General features: G+C 35.2%; 4 protein-coding genes and 1 long non-coding RNA gene across 9 annotated transcripts in view; 2 read left to right on the plus strand and 3 right to left on the minus strand.

The window, feature by feature from the left end:
* Nucleotides 1–12,087, minus strand: part of sns (sticks and stones) — a 258,920-nt gene extending 246,833 nt beyond the window's left edge. For 3 of the 4 annotated variants that reach the window (XM_029323024.2, XM_029323025.2, XM_029323026.2), the window contains exons 1-2: nucleotides 9,012–9,612; nucleotides 6,403–8,120 (exon numbers count right to left, since the gene is read on the minus strand). In XM_029323024.2, the coding sequence (XP_029178857.1) occupies nucleotides 6,403–6,496 (94 nt within the window). In that variant the 5' untranslated portion in view covers nucleotides 6,497–8,120; nucleotides 9,012–9,612. Of the gene's footprint in view, nucleotides 1–6,402; nucleotides 8,121–9,011; nucleotides 9,613–10,276 lie in introns of those variants that run through there. The other variant, XM_029323023.2, reaches the window with a different exon arrangement.
* On the plus strand, nucleotides 10,836–11,888 carry LOC114946505 (ADP-ribosylation factor-like protein 2-binding protein). Its single transcript, XM_029323030.2, has 5 exons — nucleotides 10,836–11,070; nucleotides 11,152–11,258; nucleotides 11,337–11,422; nucleotides 11,515–11,611; nucleotides 11,676–11,888. Exons 1-5 carry the CDS (start codon nucleotides 10,941–10,943, stop codon nucleotides 11,769–11,771), a joined length of 516 nt encoding a protein of 171 aa, XP_029178863.1. The 5' UTR covers nucleotides 10,836–10,940; the 3' UTR covers nucleotides 11,772–11,888.
* Nucleotides 12,088–12,333: 246 nt separating the features above from the next.
* LOC114946439 (nuclear pore complex protein Nup93) lies at nucleotides 12,334–15,775 on the minus strand. Its single transcript, XM_029322917.2, has 8 exons — nucleotides 15,693–15,775; nucleotides 15,148–15,383; nucleotides 14,846–15,026; nucleotides 13,789–14,752; nucleotides 13,400–13,724; nucleotides 12,968–13,324; nucleotides 12,764–12,881; nucleotides 12,334–12,664 (listed from the first exon to the last, which is right to left on the minus strand). The coding sequence occupies exons 2-8, from the start codon at nucleotides 15,372–15,374 to the stop codon at nucleotides 12,353–12,355; spliced, it is 2,484 nt and encodes an 827-aa protein (XP_029178750.1). The 5' UTR covers nucleotides 15,375–15,383; nucleotides 15,693–15,775; the 3' UTR covers nucleotides 12,334–12,352.
* Nucleotides 15,712–20,369, plus strand: CYLD (ubiquitin carboxyl-terminal hydrolase CYLD). 2 transcript variants are annotated; one of them, XM_029322919.2, is made up of 12 exons: nucleotides 16,144–16,230; nucleotides 16,295–16,477; nucleotides 16,937–17,084; nucleotides 17,161–17,391; nucleotides 17,906–18,081; nucleotides 18,158–18,271; nucleotides 18,387–18,610; nucleotides 18,756–18,928; nucleotides 19,021–19,317; nucleotides 19,411–19,526; nucleotides 19,608–19,824; nucleotides 19,952–20,369. In XM_029322919.2, exons 1-12 carry the CDS (start codon nucleotides 16,216–16,218, stop codon nucleotides 20,140–20,142), a joined length of 2,085 nt encoding a protein of 694 aa, XP_029178752.1. In that variant the 5' UTR covers nucleotides 16,144–16,215; the 3' UTR covers nucleotides 20,143–20,369. The 2 variants fall into 2 exon arrangements, with proteins under 2 accessions (XP_029178751.1, XP_029178752.1); XM_029322918.2 differs by having other exon boundaries at nucleotides 15,712–16,477.
* LOC114946442 (uncharacterized) lies at nucleotides 16,680–17,724 on the minus strand. The gene is made up of 4 exons (XR_003822617.2): nucleotides 17,427–17,724; nucleotides 17,255–17,319; nucleotides 16,922–17,021; nucleotides 16,680–16,819 (listed from the first exon to the last, which is right to left on the minus strand). It is a non-coding gene; the product is annotated as an uncharacterized LOC114946442 (long non-coding RNA).
* Nucleotides 20,370–20,422: the final 53 nt, after the last annotated feature.

The raw sequence follows: 20,422 nt of genomic DNA on the forward strand, positions 1-20,422 counted from the left end.
CTTAACGAGAACACAGAAGGCGCTCCACGTTTCAGCGTTTCAACGATTTTTCTCGTTCGCCAACTGTCCGAATTTGACAATACAATTTTAACTCTTTGGAAAACAAAACGAAACATTCAAAAGCCACCATCGTTTCGTCCGCGGACCATTGTTCCCTCGTTTTCTTTTTTTTTTTTTATTTTTTTTTTTTTATTTGTTTTTCATACCGCGCTGTACGTGCAATCTAAACTGTTTAATTTTTGTTTCAAATCGCATTGTGCATAAGTTGCAACAGACCGACTTGCCGACTTGCGAAACAAAAACTTGTTTATTTTTATGCACATATGCGTTGGCCCGCGTAAAGTATTAAAAAAATCGATATGATGTTCTAAATTTATATGTACATAAATTTATCAAACGCATACGCATACACGTGCATCATATAACATACGGAAACGAATCAACATGTTTTTAGCGAAAAAAAAAAAAACTAAAAAAAATAACAGAGAAAATACCATATATGTAATACATGTTAAACAGAACAAAAGTTGGAGCAAAGGTATAACTTCGCATTTTACAACATGGAAAGTTATATAATATTTGTTATATTATGTAGAATAAATATTTTTTTTACAAAGCGAGCGTGTTTAATTCGCTCGACTCGACGGATGCGATGAGATAAATTTTATGAGATAATCCCGCAAAACGAAACGTCCCAAGAAAGTTTCGAGCGTAGAACATTATTCTCGCGTGTCCAAAGTATCCAGGAAAATCTCAACTCGACGAAACGATGTCTGGTTTCAATTCCTTAATCGTGATCCTAGCAGCTGGCGTACGTGGCCTTTTTTGTGTATGTCTAGCTACAAAGCGCGCTTCCGCACACATACACAGACACACAGAAAACGCGATGACACGCGTCGCAGCCGACTTAAACCGAGCCAACGAACAAACGGAGCAACGGGATGAGAAGCATAGCGGTTTACTCGGTATCGTCTGCAATCTGTCCACTTATCCCTTCCTCCTGACCCCGGTATATTATCGACACGCGGAGGAACAAAGACATTTGGCGGTGCTACGCGATTCCATTTGGCCTAGGTGTATCGCGCGATCTCGAGAGCTTCGAGCGGGAATGGAAGGAAGAGGAATATGAGCGAGGGAGAAAAGGGAGAAACGAAGAAAACTCGACGACTACGACGCCCCGGGTCACATTTTACCGAGGAGAGGACAAACCGACGAAACGAGTCCGTGAAAAACGAGCGGAGTGGATATCCCCGGGAGCGATATCCACCGCGAGGAAGCAAATATACGTGGTATGTACTTGGAACTCCGATACATGCATCGCGCGAACTCTACACAGCCTTTCTTCCGATGAGAAATAAAAAGATCCGGCTTGTTTATATCGCAGAGAAAGAGAGAGAGATAGGGCGACGTTTTCGGCGAAAATCCAAAATAACAATAGCCATCGATTCTCGTTACATTCTCTATATAGTATAATACTATGTCATTTTACATCGTGACGAAACGCACCGAGCGTTTTATTCCGAACATTTATATATAATATTCTAAAAAAAAAAGCGCGCCATTAATTTTAACTTTATTTTATTCTCGACCGATTTTATAAAGTTAGCTTCTCTCGTCGATAAAAATTATATTCGGATGACTGTAATTTCCGAGTCACGAGCGATACTGAAATTAATCGTTTTATTAACAATTTAATTAAAAATCTTTATCCGTCTTTTTTTATCCGGGCGCATTCTTATCTAAAAATGCTCTACTCGGTGTTTTCGAACGATCCGTCGTTTAAGTGGTTACGAAACGGCGCATTCGACCTTTATCGCCAATTTAATCGCCGATGCTAACGTCCGCAACAAGCTCCGCAAACTCCAAAATACAAGAGTAAGTAAATGCGAACGTAGTTGGCGCCAAAATCTGTGTACCGATCAAATCAGACTCGCTCTGGCGTACATATGTATGTATGTATATACACCTATACGTTTCTCCTTTCCCGCCGAATGATCAGTTTATTAAGAAACGTAGCTAAACGACGTGCAATTACAGTTTTGCAACTGCGCGAAGTTCTGCGAAAACGAGAAAACGCTGCATCGATCGTGACTCCTCGTCAGCTACTCCGAAAGTTCAAGTTCGTAATTACGCGATATTCCGAGACTGGGCAGGAAGGATCGCGCGAATGAATCCGCAATTCAGCCATTCGAGAGAAACGGGGGATATCCGCGTGATAACGAATGAGATCGCAAAAGCTCTCTGCTTTTATTTTATTTATTTATTTATTTTTTTTTTTTTTAACGCGAGACAGATCTCCCTCCGCTGTTGTTCGCGGTTTCCTCCCTTCTGTCCCCACCCTGTAACTCTATCGCGTATAATATCTCGTATCGCGGCTGCACAACAATCGACTCTGGCCAGGATCCAAGAGACTTTTCCGAGTCCTTACACACCATCTTTTAAGGATTCGTTCGCCGACAAGTTCTGTACGCGCGCGCAAATATGTCGATATATACGATTATATACATGAGCGAGGACTTCATTTGACCCAGGGATTTGATTCCAAGATCAACATTAAAATACCAAAGGTTTTAGAGAGCTTAATCACGCGGCCGGATATCGGAACGTTGGAAGAGGATTAAATAAGCAAATACAAGTCCTATATAATTAATTGGCTTGCGCCCGAAAAAGGAACGATTTCAAGTCCATTTAAAGAACAAATACGCACGTGTATTCTCGCAGACTCGCGCATATATTCACCATTTACGTATATATTTATTATGCTGGTACTTTCTCTTTATAATATTTTGTTTGTATCACGCGTATATGCGGCTTAACGCGCCAACCGTAGGCACTTTCATCTATGTGACCGCGCAATAATTAGCCGGATATATTTCGATAACAGGCCACAATTTGCATTATAAATGACATGTAATTTTCGACACGTAAAATTCGTCATTTTAAGCCCGCAAATTTCCGCCTTCTCGCGGAAATTTATATCTCTCTTGTGTGCAGTAAGTAGTTTCTTTAGTTGAAATACTCTCTCATGACTGTTGCACTCTTCCCCGTTTAATAAAACAAGTTGCGAGCAAGCAACAACGGTCAGGAAGGAAAAACGATACTTGAAGAAAAATAATGTTATGAAGTTATATGAGAATATGAGAATAATATATGAGAATATGAAGCACGGTATGTGTATATATAAATACAAAGTTTTATTATTTCTATTATTACTATAATTACGTAAAAGTACGCGAAATATGTGTCCCGAAAAGATCGAATATCAATAACAAAATCTCCTGCTCTTTAAGCAACATGCGCGTTTTATCCCTCAACGATATTTTAATCCAGCATTCAATTATCGAGCTGTTTGATTTTCGGAATTGAAACGTTTTCGCAAATTAAAAGCTCGTAAGCTTGTGCGTGTGCCTATATATGTGTGGGTAAGTGTGTGTGAGTATGTGTGTAGGTGTGTTTCGATAGTCTCACAGACTATCGAAACTGGGTCAAATTCAGCTCCGGCTTTCAAGGGCCGTTTTTCGTGGAATATGTAACAATTTTTTGCGAGAAAAATGCATAGTGATTATTTTCAACAAATGTTTATTAGAGAGAGAAAGAAAAAAGAATGAATAGATATGATGGTATATATATATATATATATATATATATAGGGAAAGAAACAAAAATGAAATGTGTTTATTTATCGGGTCTGTATTTCATTCTCTCTATATATAGGTGATGAAACTATTTATCGAATCTTTTTGAAATTACGATATTGATGCATCAAAGGTTAATGTAATGACAAACGATTTTAAGTTAATTAGCAGCGACTCTTTGTTAATGAAAAACGTGCATTAATAAATTAAAGAATATTGTAGATATAACATTGATTAACAAGAATTTGAAAACACGTTAATCGTGTAATGTTCATTAAAAAACAATCGATTCAATTAGGAAAATATGGATTTTGCAACGCACGCGTGCATGCCAGAGAGTATGGAATATATTTCTTTCTGACCGTTGTTGTAATAATACATCGTGCACAATATGGTACAGGTAATTACGAGAGAAAAAAAATATATATTATGTCATAACAAAAATGTAGAAACGATTAAACGGAGCAAATCAATGCGCGCGCGATCGAAAGGATAAAAAATATCGTTGAGTTTTACGCGGGGCCAATAAAAGATATAACGATCCTCGTAAATAGTATGTACATACAGCAACGTACGGATTAATATCGAAAATTTTTCGCGATACATTCAGTTTCGCGAAATTGATTTCCATTCACAATTAAATTAATACGCGCGAAATAGATGCAACAGAATATCGCGCGCATACATATACTATATATACATATATGCTCCGTTCGTTTCGTAAGTCATTTCTTTTTGTAAAAATTTTATTTTCGCGTAGTTTAATAGACAAACACATTACCATATCGATTCAGCCCGCGAAGCCCTATTGTTATACATATTTTCGCGCCGTGATTTTCCTCTTCGACGGAGCGTCGCTAGAGATGACGAAATTATAAAGCGCGAAAACGATCCGTCTCGCGTATACACAACCGCGGTATTTTAAAATTAAATCATATTTTATAATGTAACATCCCTCTGTGTGCTCTTCCCTCCCCTCGTGCGCTTTATCCCCCCGCATTATATTTCCGCATTTCGCGCCTGCCGAATGATGCTATCATATTTTTATAATGCGACTACATTATGCAAACAACATTGCATTTTAACGACGGGGCCATGTCCATTTTCTGGTGACGCATTTTTTTCGTCCAATATATAATATACACAAATAGTGTCTACAAATAATGAGATCCATATACACAGCGACATGTATAATGAATCGATGAATAAACGCATATTCATTAGTTTCGCTAAACAGCCTCGGAAATGAAGCTGAAGCAATAATATGGAAATATATTAACGGTAAATTAAGCACAGCGGAGATCAAAAAGTTGAAACAAAATTTCTGAATTTTCAGTAATATTATAATAAAATTCTATATACGAAGTAAATCGAGATAAATTGCGACATTAAAATATAAATATATACATATATCCAAAAATTTATTTAAAGCTTATACTTCATTTCAAAATTGTTTTCATATCTATAAAAAAAGAATTATTTGTTTGTAATAATTATTAAATCAAAAATAATTTGTGTCGCAATTAACCGGATGGAATGTCAACGAATTTTCGACTATCGAATTTTAGAGAGGAAGGAGACTAAAATAAATATTGTTTCTAAAATCCCTTTTGGAGAGAGAGAGAGAGAGAAAAAATAGTATTTAATAATAATTAAATACTATTAATAATTATTATCTTCGTAGCTTACCTTTGCAAAATTGCAATTTGTTTCTGAAATTATTTGGGAAAAATAACGACAAATAAATCGCTTATCTCGCGATACATAATATATCATCTTCGATATATGTATATATCATATTTGCGCATTTAACTTGATACTGCGAAATATTCAGAATTCCTAGCGTCTTAGTTTTAATAAAGGTACTATTCGATTAATTTAAAGCCGATCTTAAAACATCGAAGCGTTAATAGTCTATGCGAGAGCTATGAGCGATTGAAAAGCGGGCTCTTTCGTGTTAAACTTTAAATAATGATCTAATATACAGCGCCCAGTAATGTCTTCAATTAATTCCAAGCGCCTTTTACTTAAGTAGGATTTTAATTTACCGCTTATATAGTTAGCAAGATATTTAATATCGAATATTAAAAATTCATCGGGAAAAAAATAGCGTCTAACAGCGTTGTTTTTGTATTAAAACAAATAAAATGTATGTTGATTCCGGATTGAACGTAGTTGCACAATTCTGCATTTATATTTACTATTCTTTTTTTTGTTTTTGAAAATAATACACTCCCTGTTTTTATTCATTTATTCATCTATTGGATATAAATTATATAAGATGAGAGCTGCTGCATTCCAAAAATACTCTGCATTATTTTATAATATACCATGTAAAATAATATCGTAATTTCAAATGTAATAAAAAAATTCTATTTTAAATACCTTCTACCATTTTATAAAATCACTTCTGTACGTTCTATTCAATTAAATATATATAAACGAAATTGTTTCCTCCAAAAAAAAAAACGATGTGAAAATTGATATAAATACAGCATATTCCGTAACGAAAAGACTCGATAAAATACGGATTATGGAATTTGGCCGTCTCTTTCTATTTACTCGAGCAAAATCGTGTTCGCGAACGACCACTCGAATTCGAAAACCTTTTCGCGAACGAAGATTCCCCGAATTACGGTAGTCTCCGTTTCCCCGAAACGCTGACATTGCAGACGCGAAGGTACGCTCTTTTTTACGATACATCGTCCCCTCGAAAGAGCTTCGCTCTTCGCGTGAGGGATGGGCATAAAAATTAATACACACAAACCTTTTACAAGCGACGTCGAGCAGGCGGCGATGAGGACGAGGAGCCACATCCCGAGGAGCTTTTCCGCTATCGTCAACCTGGAGAAGACTTTCATGGTCGTGCGATGAAGTTGTCCGTTGTCCGTTTATGGGCACACACACACATACACTTTTGACACTCGCGCGCGCGCGGATGAAGTAACGTAAAGACGATGGAAAAGCACTATTCGCGCTTCTCGAACGAGGGAAGGATCCTTTATCACCGCTACTCTCGTTCCCTATATATATATATACATATATATATATCACTGTATCGATATCCGTATCACACGTTATTCTCACATATCGTACGTAAACGACGAACACACTCCGCGACGAATTCGCGCACAACTTTACTCCGGTCAACAGACTCCGCTCGTCTCGGCGCCGTCTCGTCTCGGTTCTTCTCGTGTTTCCTCTCCGCTTCCGATCATATCATCAACGTGTGTCTCGTGGCCGACAGGGTGATACAACTTGCTCGCGAGTCCCAGTTCCGAAGCCGCCGCTGTTAGAGTCTCGTCGACGACCCTCGATTGTCCTCACACAACCGCGAGCATTCCGGTTCCGTTCCGCTTCCGGGGAAGACGAGTCCGCCCATATGCAAGAATCTCTTCACTGACTCGCGAACTCGCGAATTTCGAATATATAACGTCGAACGCGCACTTCGTCTTGGAAAAGTTTGATAATCCGATTATTTCACACTCGAGAGAACTTCGCACAGTTTTAATCCCCCGGCTCGACACGCCACCGAAATATGTTCGACTCCTTTTCGACGTTGATTTACCTCCGCGCGAAGTTGTCTCTCGCGACGACCACAGACTAAATTGTATTTAACCAATCACGAATAACTATTGCCGCGCGCGAAATGCCGGATTGCAGGTTTATCTTCCGGAAGCGCGTCGCCACGACGACGACACAGTCCGACGAAGAGAGGAATGTCCGCGACTCGCGCGGAACGTAGCTACGCGAGGCTATATTCACATGTGTCGCACACTTCGCTCTATATCGCAGCGAAGTTTCCCCGCACTAACACTCGCGCCAAATTCAAGTCGGTCCCGAAGTCGACCGCGGGATCCACGATGGCGGATCGATTCGCTCGATTCGACAACCGATCACCCACCTCGGAATATCATCCGCCGCGTGTTGAAAGCCCTCGGGCATCCGTTCTAATTGCGTCGAGGAGGGTGGGCGGCGGAGGAGTGGCAGCGACGACGACAACGACGACGACGACAACCGGGGATGGGTGGTGGATGCGAGGGTGGCTGGGAAACGCGAACTCAAATGAGGGGTGGTTTCGCGTATCCGCGAGATTGATACACGCGAGGAAGAGAGGATGTTCACACCGGGATCCTCGATGACACGCGACGACAATTCGCGTGCGCGAGCCCGGCTTATTACCGCGACGCACCACCGATGTATTAAACTCCGGCGCAGGATCTCACTCGCAGGACGAAGATGGACCGAGAGACGCTGCGCTACGTGCGCTGCCGTTCGCGTGAGTGTGAATACTGCGCGGCGCGGTGCGAGACTGCGCGAGAGAGTAGGAGGCCTCTGCCCCCGCAGAGATCCGCGGAGATTGCCGAGCGCGCCCGAGCGCGCCCGAGCGCCGCCGAGCGCTGCCGAGCGCCGCCGACTCGGCCGGTATTCGCGGCGCACTTCACTGCGCGGCCATATTTCCAGCGCGCGTTGTTATAAACAGTCCTGCAAACAATTATTATTTCGTTTAATTAAACAAATATACATTTTCACAAATATATATGAAAAATGATCGTTTTTATTGTTAAATTATATAGTTTCAAAAGTTGTGTCAGAAAGAAATTATCTAAATTAAAATAAATATATTTAAACAAATATGTTATATATTATGAATATTATATAACAAGTAAAATGATTGGAAAAATAATTAAAACAATACGTATTTAATTACAAAATCACATGGATCTCATTATAGTTTGTATTATGAATTAAACAAGTTGATCTTGAATATTGATTATTTTAGAGAAACAATTGAAATATATAATTTAATTTGAACATTATCTTCAACAACTAGTTTATGTTTAAATTTAAAAATATATACATTGCGTTTTAATGCGCAATGTGTATATATTTTTAAATTTTTATTAATTTATAATTAAAGAGTTTATGCAAATCTTAACTATTTTCATTTTCAATAAATGTGTAGTATCTCTCAAAGTATCATATTAGGTGATTTTAGCAAAGAATAAATATTTATACTGCAAAAGTAAAAGTTTACTTTACTGCTTACTGATAAGGAAACTTTCTATATACGAATATTGATTACAATTGTAGTGTAATTAAATCGATTTTGACATGAAATATATATAACAGTTGACAAATTCGTTGAAATAACCTCTCTAAATACTTTACTGATTTTATATATAAATAATGAGAGAAATAATTATTTCAATTATCTAAATTATCCCCAATGAGAGATACATATATTTGAAATTATTGATTAATAACATCAATTGAATATTTTAAATATATTCATTGACATGCACAAACGAGTTGTTATTTCATCAAGCCTATTATAATTTGATAGGAGAAATGTCTTATTTTTTTTATTTTTACCTTTTAAATATGCCGTCTTAATTATCAATCTTTGTGATCACTGCATTTACTGTCTTAAGAGAGACTGTCCACGAGATGATGACGAGGAGACTCCTGTTGCTATTTATGTTAACAAGATTTAAATTATAGTCAGTGATTTGAATTATCGAGCCAAATTCGCAATAATTTCACAGACAAATTGATGGATTTTATACACAGAGAGATTTCGTAGATGCTCGGTTGTGTCGCTACCGTTAGCGCAATGCTTTTAGTTAATTAATGTACCAACAAGTGTCAAGCTGACATCTTAATATAATACAAGATACCGAGCAACTATGATACTCCGGTAACAAGATTTGTTGATGTCTTGAATTATTAAATAGTATATTGCTTGTACGCTCTCAATAATATGATATATAGTTTGACGAATTTTACAATTTTGATAATATCTCTTGAGATGCAAAACTGATATCTTAGATAATTAAAATATAAGCGTGCCACTTTATATATATATATGATATATAAATAAATCTAACTTATCCTACACATAATTCTATAATTATTTTTATAAATATCGCAAAGAAAAATGATGAATAATATAATAAACCATATCATCAAACGACTAATTAAACTTTTCTTTACAAAATCATTGTTCAGCAAATTATAATGTTTTCAATTGTGGCCCTAAATATTTGTAATACATAGTATATAGTAATTTATCACATAATTAATTAGCGATAATTTCATGGCTATATTTATATCATCATATTAAATATTTTATATTCGAGGAAGAAATTATATGTAAAATGACGTAAGATGCCATATCGTTTTTTATCGTCAACGATTAAAGTTATTGGGATCGCAAAAAAGTAAAATGTATTATATCCATCGTTTTTCTTGCATTTTTCCACATATAACGAATAAATTGGAAATCGTTCTCCCGATCGTCGATACGTCAACAACAACATTCACGTCAAAATTTAATTCGACATACTCTATGATTCTATTTGCGTCACAACATTTTGCTCTGACGCACGTAAGCGGTTTCGCTTGAGTTTGTATGAATTCCATAAATATTGGTGCCGAGTATACGATGACGATAAAGATTCGCGATTTATGAAGTTGCTTTATGGAGCGTGAAATTGTTGTGCGCGCATTATAACTTATTATAGTAACTAGAAGCAATTTTCTCTACGAGCACGTAGAGTTTCAACAACATTTTAGTATATTATTTCAATGTACTCCAAAATATATATGTTACTTAATCAATTATTAAAGGAGTTTACCCCTTTTATCTGCGTGATGTAAATCGAATTTGAAATGAATGGTTCGCCAATCGTATTTTACAGTAAATTTCTTCGTTATCACGCAATCTAACTTGCACAAACTACAAACACACACTATTCATTTTCACTAGTCGTTAAATATAATCTAAAAATTTTAAATGTGGCATTATGCGCCATCTATTCTCTTTTTATGGTAACTTCGTGCATTTCTAACTTGCTCTATCGATACATACTTATGTATACATTCTCCTAATCATAACGCAGTGATATTTAATGTTTGATCTACATATAATGTATTATGAAATGTTTAAATATTAATATAAAATTGATACGTTCCTCGAAAATGTATTAATAATTTATTTTAATCATTACTTGAAATATAACCTTCCAGACTGATCGATTAATCAATTGTCGTTTCCAACCACGATAAACTTGATTTGTGTATAATTTGACAGCGAACTCAATCAGTTTACTCAATCAAGAAGGTTTTATTTCACAAAATAAACTTGTGCCTTATTTTTTAAAATAACAAAAATAAAAAAAAGCAGCATGGGTTCGTGTTCCTCTATAAATTACATTTTCTTATCTTCATGAAATCTTATATGTATATCGTGCCAAGTCTGATACATATTCGTGAAATATTATAGCAATTATTTATTTATACATGTTGAAATTAATTTTTCAAACAGATGAATCAGGTTTATCGAGTTCAGGAGATGAGAAACGAATTTTGAAAAACCGAGAAAACTATTCATTTGACGAAGTAATCGGACATATCGAAGATCTATTATTAGGTATAAAATAATTCATGCACAAAAAATAAACGATTGTTAATCAGTAAAATTGTATATATTGATGATGAATCGGCTTTTCAGAGGAAGACTTTCAAGCGCTTCAGCAAAGATTTTTAGAAAAGTATTGGAATGTTTTTGAACCAGTGGAGGACAACAAATTAATTTATACTGATATATTTAACGAATATGTGAGTTTCATATAAGTTTCAAAATTCTTCAAATTCTGCCACAATTCTTTGAAATATCACATTACATGTATGTTTCAGAATAAAACTGTGGAGATGTACATTGAGGATTATCTTAAAAAAGTTATGCCACAATTTACAATAGATATTCTTTTACATCAATTAAAGTAATTATAATATATATTCTTTCAAAATACAAATTTTATTAACTTTTATCTAATAAACTTTTTACTTTGTATGTTTGAATATGATAACTCAGTGAAAAACAGGCAGAATTGGAAGGTGAAGTCTTTGAAGTATTGTCAACGATAACAGACTTTTTGGCTTTTAAGGAAATGTTTCTTGATTATAGAGCAGTATGTAAAATCAATTAAAATTACTTTATCTTTCGATCTGTATGTAATAAAGAGTTTTTTATAGGTAAAAGAAGGTAAAGTTGAAGATCTCAGTTGTGGAATAGCTGTTACATCATTAAAATTCTATAATGCAGAAGATTGCAATAAATCACCAAGATAATATACACGATTTTAGTATCGAGAGATGCCTTTCAAAATAAAAGATAAGACATATTAGAAAAAACCGATTGTAAAATGTGATATATAAGTCAAACATTAACAAACACATTCGCACACACATATTGTGTTCAGTATTTATTAATGATCCTATCTGCAAAAATGTATGTATATCATATCATTTTTACAAATAGAAATATAAAAATAATTTAAATATCCTATATAGCATTTTTTCTGCATGTGTTATTGATTTCTTTAAGTAGCAATCTATATAATAATTACATTTCTAAAAGTATTAAGTCTTTTCAACTATTATGTTTTGAAAATGTATAATTGTATTTTAGTACATAAAATTAAAAAAAATAAATCTTTAAATATAAAAAAAAATTATTTTTTGAAGTGCTATGTTAACAAATATATAGAGAATATATATAAAGAAGATAAATATATAGAAGAAATGAAAGATATAGACGAATGAGAAATATATAAGAAGAGAATGAAATATATAAAACGTTCTTAAATATTCAGACCGAAAGATAAACATTTCGAATTATATTCGATAGATGTACTTATACTATATCGATTTTAATGCATAAGAATCTCCATTTGTACAAGTTTACTGTTAGTTTCGTTTGGCATACGGTATGGCAAGGTTCCTGCAAAACTCGTCAACGCTCGAGCTTGTTCTCTGAGATCATGTAGCTGCTGGTCCCTCGCGATTTCGTCTCCTGGTTCTACTGATCGCAATTTCTGATACTGACGATATAATATCGTCATAGTAGCTAAAAGAACGTCGGCCAATGTTCCAGCCACTTCGGGCGATACACGACGTAAAGCGTTCACTCTCTCATCGACTTCTTTCACAGAAAGAGGCAACATCTTCGAATCTGCAATTGTCTAAAGAAAAAATATATCGCGTTATTTAAATCTTTCTTTTAACGATAAAATAGACTAAATAATACATTTACTCTTTCTCTTTAATAAAAAATCACTTACTCTAAGTGCACTTTGATACTGTTCATTGTGGAACTGATCAAAGAAAACCATAAGATCTTTTAAGGTATAGAATGACGACACGACTTCTGAGGGCGCTTGGATTACAATGTCTTTATATCTGAAAAGGTTTACGATGCCAATAAGAAGTTTAAATTTGAAAATATTTATATTATCATCTAATATGTTGCAAATGTACGAATTTACCTTGTACCAATGTCCATAGCTGTCTCTTGTAATCGTGACCTGAGAGAACCGGGCAATCCTTTCTGACTGACAACTTGCGTTAAGAGTGTGCACATCAAACTAAGAACCTTCTCATGATTTCTCGCTAAATCGTACATCATGACTGCATCTTCGAGCAGACCTTTTCTGTACAACGTTTCAGCGCAAATATTTATCACGTCTTCTGTATTAATTTGGAATTGATCCAAGATACCCGGAAGTCTTCGATCTTTATCAAGTTTCCCGACTAACAAAATACGATTTGCAGGAGAGACATCCACTACCATTTCTGCGGCAGATGCAGCAAACATGTTACGATCATATGGGTCCTTCATACATCTAAAAGCAAAATATCATTAAAACATGAGAAACTTCTAATTTAACTGACTTTACATGATAAAAATACATAATTACCTCAATAAAAAGAGATAATGAAGACTTTCTTTTGGATCTGACAACTCAAATCTTTTAATGTATAACAATATTAATCTGGCGAAATTTAGTCTCTTTGCTGGTGGTTTATCAGCAGGATCTACGCTAATCAAAGGTGCTAAGACACTTTGACTGACAGCCAATAAATTATGCTCATGCATCGCAGCTGCTAAATGAACCGCATGCGGTAAATGCCTTGCTCCAGCTCCAGTGGCTAAAAATTCTATTGCTGCTTCGAATTGTCCAGTCAAAAATAGCATCGAGAAATACAAAAATGGCTGCTCGTGTGCGTGATAATAAGTTTCTCCTGTAAATTGTATAATTACAATTAAATAAATCCTCAAGTAAAAGATATCTAAGATTAATATTACCATATATTTCTGAGATTGTAGTCTGCAAATAATCCAATGTTAGTTTATTCTCGACATCTGCCTGATCTCTTACTTGACATAACTTTAACCATAAATAATCATCGGCTGTAGCTATCACTTCGGAATGCAAATCGTCCGGCTCGCAAGGAACCAACGCGCAATATGCCGCTCTCTTGTATAAGTCGCTGACGGATCGAACTTGCTTTCTGTAGTGTAACTTCAAAATGGACTCCGCACGACTACTCGGATGATGTTGCGGATCGTCGCAAGCTTCTTCAAGAGCTGTTTTAAATTCCAAGAACTCTGTATTACATTGATTCAGACATTGCAACGCGGCTTTATAGTCTCCGGATCGCATGCAGTAATATACTAAAGGCCACAATGGCTTGTCTTCGACCATATCATCTTCCAAATCTCTCAAATTTTGTACTTTGACACCTACAAAACTCTTGACCAGAGGAATCGTGCCTGGAATGCCACCTCGTTTGGCCTGCACCAGATTCTCGTTGATTATGGAATTCATGAAATCTCTATATCTGTTTTCCAAATACTTTTTGGCTTGTAAAACAATTTTTTGTTCAATCGCAGGACTACTTCTGGATTTAATTTGATCTCCTCTAGGTGTCGGTGGAATATCAACCATACACTTCACCATTTGCCACAAGTCTACAATCTTCTTGTCATTAAACGATTCAGAGGCTTTGCAGAATGCATTAAACAAACTGGGCCGGGTTATACCTCGAAGCACATGATCGTTATAATTTTGCAGTTCTTTTACATATGCAACCTCTATGCTAGAGAGACCACTAATCATTGAACCTGCTAGTTTTGTGCGCTGCGGTGTTCCACGTAAGTCTACTAGCTCTCCAGATGGAGCAGTCATGGCATTTATTATCTCAAAACGCATTTGTTTCCATTCACCCAGCATATGTTCCATTTGTTGTGCTCTAGTAAGCTCAAATGTCTAAAAACAGAGATTAATTTAATATATTTTTCTATTGTATACAAATAAGTATACAGAGTATGTAAATATTTTAATAAGTATACATAGGCTTACATCCTTGTGAACCTGTTCGATGATAGAAAGAATCGCATTTTCCTTCTCATTCCTAAGATAACTGACAATATCAGTGTCTGCGATAGGATCTAATGGTTCAAATGTGCGTCTTGCACTAAGCGAGTTCAACTTCTGTGAGATTTGAGACAAGTCTATCCCTCGAGAACCCAGCAAGACGTGGCTGAAGCATTTATTTTCAGATATAATAACAGAAATACTCAAAAGTAATCCTATATATAAGAAATATACAAAATTGACACATAAAATCACAAGTTATATGAGAAGTCTTGAAATAGACTTACGCCTGGGCCTCGTTCTCCTGGGTAGCGGTTTGCGTGACCCGACACCACAGCTCGTTCGAAGCCTCCAATATCTGCTGGAGATTTCGATCGACATGCGGCATGTCATCGTTTCCCTCGGCGGCCGCGGATATCTGCTCCGCCGACCTCAGCAACTCGCTGAAGCCGGAATCGGCCGTCAATCTGGCAGTATCGATAGGCAACGCGTCCGCGTGTCCCGTATCGCCCATGTTTTAATGCTAAAAAGTCTTACAAATGTTATTATTATATTCCCTTTTGAACTTCTGTGTTTGTTGAACGAAACAACATGTGATACCGTCCATAAAATCTTGTAAATCGCGCGGCAAGGGTTATGAGCCACGAACTATGAATATTATAGAGAGGCGTACGAGTACGTAGAAATATTCACTAGATTTACTAGACACCTAACGTTACTAGCGAACGATTGACCAATCGGAATAAAGAAATTTTTAGTTCCTTCGTCCCGATTGGTCGAACATTCAAAGCCGAGTGACAGCTATATACAACATATGAAAAAAAAAACTTACTAGATTTATTGACAGATGGTGCGTCAATTTCTGCTTGAATCCAATTTCTCCGCACAAGTGAATACACGACGAGATAAATATTGTCGGCGAGCAATAATCTGTGAAAATATGTAAATAAAAGGAAGAATATCTGTTTTTTCAAAGTTGAAAGAAGAATTTAAAAAATTGTATCGCCAATCACAAATATAATATCGAATAAGATTTTGTATGGGAGACGAGCGAACCAGCTGAGGTTGACAGACGAGCTGATAAATCACGTTTCTTTCGTGTAGGTACTATAGGTGATAATTATTTTCGAATTGTACGACACCATGGAAGATCGCGACCCTAACAAGGAATACCTGCAACACTACATTGCCAAGCAAGACACGGTACTGATACGGCTATACGGTGCGTGCCCCGTTAATGTTAACGAGCTGCGTGTGGGAATGCTTGTAGAAGCACTGGAGGATTTGAAGGAGAGTAGGTTGAAGGTCCGCGTGATCGACCCCATCGACGGATCTAAGATCTGGTGCGGTACGGAATGGCGTTGCCACAAGTACGATCTAATCCCTGTGTCGCACAAGATCTGGCAGTACTTGCTCACCGTACAATCCCCTCAGGAAAGAATCCGAATCGCGAACGACGAGGCTCTGTGCGAGCGAATAAGGAGTATCTCTGTCAACGACAGGGTCTGGTACTGCTCAGACTCTTCTAACAGACGAGCTAAAGAGCTTGCGCTTGTCAGATACATCGGACCTGTGAAGCAACTCGGATTAGGACATTACTTTGGCCTTGAATTATTGGTGAATTAATAATGCTAACTTTTAATGTATCTGTTACTCTTATATGAAAGAGATTCTATTTTATACATTTTAGCAGTTCAATGTATTGTGTATAAGTTTTAAAGTTGTGGTCGATTCCCTCTCTTATTGTTAGATATAGAAATAAAATTAGAAAAATTTTAACAAGTTACACTCACAAGCAAATAATATAGCTTTGTTTTTATTTTAAATTAATATTAATTGGAGCTTTAATATAGAAATATTTAATATTGAAAATGAAAAACGCAATGTTTATTATATTTGCTATATATACATATTTACTATATTTTTTAAATCAAGAGATTGATTCTATGTAGATGAGATCTAAAAATTATGAGAAAATTTGTGTTGTTAAAGAGGAAATGATACAGTTAATATAATTAAATGTATATTAACATAAAGTATAATAATCTTAAAAATACATACATATATATATTCCAGGAAAGCCAAGAAGTATCCAAAACATCTCTATTGGCCAAAGAGTATAATATTTCTACGCATTCAAATGCTAGTGCAACATTTGCTACTGTAAATAATATATATCCATATAAAGTTGAATCTGACATAATTTCTGGCAATATTGAAAAAAGTATATAAAATATTATTTAATATTTTTTATATGTAATAGTCTCATAGTTATCCAATTTTACATATTCTTATTTTAGCATTCTTAAAGAGTAACACAGGAACCGACTATACTAATGATAAAAAAAGATCTGTGCTTGATAGTACACCGGCTGTTTTATTAGAACAGTTTACCTTGTTCGATGACAATAAGAACAACAATCAAGAATCAGTCAACGTATTGAAAGAACGTCATCAGGCTGCAAAATCGAATCTCGAAAATAATGTTGATAATTATACTAAAAGCGTCGATCATGCTCTATTTAAATGTGGTAATTTTTGTTGTAAATGCAGTAAATATACTCACATGATGTTTTCCCATAAGAAACAAAATTAACCCATGCTGGGATTTCTTCCGCGTGGTAGAGGAAATTAATAATAGCTGTCTAAAAATAGACCCAGACTTAGTCTGATTTCCTAGAGAACTGTCGGCAGGTTATAAAGTACTACACAGTTATTGCATTATTGTGTAAAAAAATGACAGCAGAATTGCAGAACATTCCTATTTTTGTATTGGAGCACAAGTGGAGTAGTGATATAGAGTCAAATATATACAGTGATGTGGAAGATGCGCGTAGCATAGACATGTTGAATTACAGTAAGATGTAGTTAACATCCTCTACTGCAAATATTGGTTCTTAAACACGATTATGTTTATACTTTTATATGTTTATCAAAAAACAATTTTCATTCTTATACATTATCTTTAAACTTTGTGTCAAAATATATAAAAAAAAATATTACAAGTATTTATGACAAATTATGTGTATTATTATTTGTAATTAGGTAATCCACTAGAAAAAAACGAAATCGAAAAATTCAGAGTAGAGAACAAAGGAGATTTGATAGTGGGTTCTCCCGTAAAAGTACTTCTGGATTCTGATATTCATTATGGAGTCATTCGATGGATTGGCACACTGTCTGGTGTAAGTCCTGGCAAATTGATGGCAGCAGTCGAATTGGTGAGTGAAACGAATTGATTAAATAAATTGTTATAAGAGTATAAAATAACAAATTTGAACAATGTGTCATTCATAGGATGATGGACATCCTTTAGGTACTGATGGAACTTATAAAGATGTCAGATACTTTCACTGTAGGCCTTACAAAGCTATATTTACAGATATTGAACACTGTTCTTATTACGAAAATGTAAGTATAAAATAATTAATTATTTGTAATGTTATCTCGTCAATATTTAATGCGCCATTGTGAGAAAATTTCAAAGAAAACAAACAAATTATGACAATTTTTTGTTCGTAAACAGACGAAGCTCAATGAACAGTCGACACTTACAAATAACGATAATTTTGGTAACATGGAGAGCTCTGTAATCGCAGGCATAGTACGACCTATCTCCCTTAAAGGAGACTTGGAAAGTATATGCGGGAAATATCGTGGTATTCAGGGTCATCACAATTCGTGCTATTTAGATGCCACTCTTTTCAGCATGTTCACATTTACTAGTGTGTTTGACAATCTTTTGTTTCGGTAATTAATTTTAATGTAATATATAATTATTAAAAATCACGATTTCTTTTTTAAATAAACAATATATGCTGTATCACATAGATGTATGATATATTAGTATAATTTTTGCAAAATGTGTATATGTGTACATGTAATGATTTTTCAGACCACCAAATGAAAAAGATTGTCCGCAATATGAAGAAGTGCAAAGAGTTTTGAGAGAGGAGATTGTGAATCCGCTTAGAAAGAACATGTTTGTCAGAGCGGATCGTGTAATGAAGCTTAGAACGTTGCTCGAAAAATTATCGTCAGTGTCCGGTCTTACTAGCGAAGAAAAAGGTTTTTTTTATTTGCTTTACATTTCGAAATATTATAAATTTTGAATAATTTTAAATCGCTAATATAATAATTTGTATTTTTGTAATTTTCAGATCCGGAAGAATTCTTAACATCGCTAGTTGCTCAGATTTTAAATGCCGAACCGTTCCTTAAATTAAGCTCCGGACAGGATGCGTATCACTATCAATTGTTTGTCGAAAAAGACGACCATTTAAATTTGCCGACTGTGCAGCAATTATTGGAGCAGAGTTTCCTGACCAGCAACATCAGATTAAAAGAAGTTCCTTCGTGTCTTATTATACAAATGCCACGTTTTGGAAAATCATATAAAATGTATCAGAAGATACAGCCTACATTACTACTCGATGTGACAGACATTATCGAGGACTGTTAAGTATCGTTATATCGTATCTTTTTTTTTTCACGTGGTATTTTTTTTTATCTGAAACGATTTATAATAACATTTATATATTGTTTTACAGCACCCAGACAATGTACAGTGTGTGGCAAATTGGCAGAATTCGAGTGCAAGGAATGTTATGGACAATGTGGCGTCGGTCTCGAAAGTATAGCTTTTTGTTTACAGTGTCTTGAAAAAGTTTGTAAAATATTATTTACGAGATGAACAAACAATGGCATTAGACATTGGAATTAATTTTTGTACTTTTTTTTTTTTTAGGTACATCGTCATGAACGAAGAACTAATCACGAACCGAAGAAGCTGATTGTCCCTATGGAATTTGCAATTCTGCAAGAACATTGTCCCGTACCACGTCTGTACTTGGAACTTTCTGCAGTAGTTTGCATCGAAACCTCACATTACGTCTCATTTGTAAAATGTGGCCCAGGTTCAGAGGCACCATGGTGCTTTTTTGATTCAATGGCTGATAGAAAAGGTACTTGACTTTCATACGTATATAAAATTTTTTATAATTAAGAAAAAGTTTCTGTAATTATTAAAATAAAATATAATATTAAATTATAATTAATATATTCTTATATAAATTTGTATTTTGTTATTAGGCGAGCAAAATGGATACAATATACCAGAAATGGTACCATGTCCAGATTTTCCTTATTGGTTGAGTGAAGAAGGAGGAAATTATTTGATTGAATTGACAGACGACCGGCATTTACCAGAACATGCAAAACGTTTACTTTGTGACGCTTATATGTGCATGTATCAATCCCCTGATGTTATGATGTACAAATAACTTTAATCGACTTATATTTTAGATAATAACGTCAGTTTCGACATTACTCGAGAAATGTGCAATATTCTGTTTATTGCTTTCCCTAATAATTTTACATAAATTACGATGTACAATTATTAGTAATTATTAAAATAAATCGAGGACTCGAAAATACAACTTATGTACAAAGTAGAGATATGTTTGTATATGCAGAGAAATATAAATTCTAGAAAAAAGAACTGTCAAAATGGTGCGGTATTTATTTAACGATTTTCCTGTAAGATTCTCGCGTATTGTTTGA

This window comes from Nylanderia fulva, unplaced genomic scaffold (genome assembly GCF_048542155.1).
Source record: "Nylanderia fulva isolate GAGA-0341 unplaced genomic scaffold, ASM4854215v1 Scaffold9, whole genome shotgun sequence".
In the NCBI taxonomy this organism is placed as follows: domain Eukaryota; kingdom Metazoa; phylum Arthropoda; class Insecta; order Hymenoptera; family Formicidae; genus Nylanderia; species Nylanderia fulva.

Coding starts and splice junctions, on each gene's coding strand:
- LOC114946505 (XM_029323030.2), top strand. CDS start 10,941: ATGTTGAAATTAATTTTTCAAACAGATGAATCAGGTTTATCGAGTTCA. Junction 11,071..11,151: donor TATCGAAGATCTATTATTAG/GTATAAAATAAT, acceptor TCGGCTTTTCAG/AGGAAGACTTTCAAGCGCTT. Junction 11,612..11,675: donor TGTTTCTTGATTATAGAGCA/GTATGTAAAATC, acceptor AGTTTTTTATAG/GTAAAAGAAGGTAAAGTTGA.
- LOC114946439 (XM_029322917.2), bottom strand. CDS start 15,374: ATGGGCGATACGGGACACGCGGACGCGTTGCCTATCGATACTGCCAGA. Junction 14,753..14,845: donor TCGAACAGGTTCACAAGGAT/GTAAGCCTATGT, acceptor CTCTGTTTTTAG/ACATTTGAGCTTACTAGAGC. Junction 13,725..13,788: donor TACAATCTCAGAAATATATG/GTAATATTAATC, acceptor TACAATTTACAG/GAGAAACTTATTATCACGCA.
- CYLD (XM_029322918.2), top strand. CDS start 16,004: ATGGAAGATCGCGACCCTAACAAGGAATACCTGCAACACTACATTGCC. Junction 16,478..16,936: donor ACTTTGGCCTTGAATTATTG/GTGAATTAATAA, acceptor TATATATTCCAG/GAAAGCCAAGAAGTATCCAA. Junction 19,527..19,607: donor GTTTACAGTGTCTTGAAAAA/GTTTGTAAAATA, acceptor TTTTTTTTTTAG/GTACATCGTCATGAACGAAG.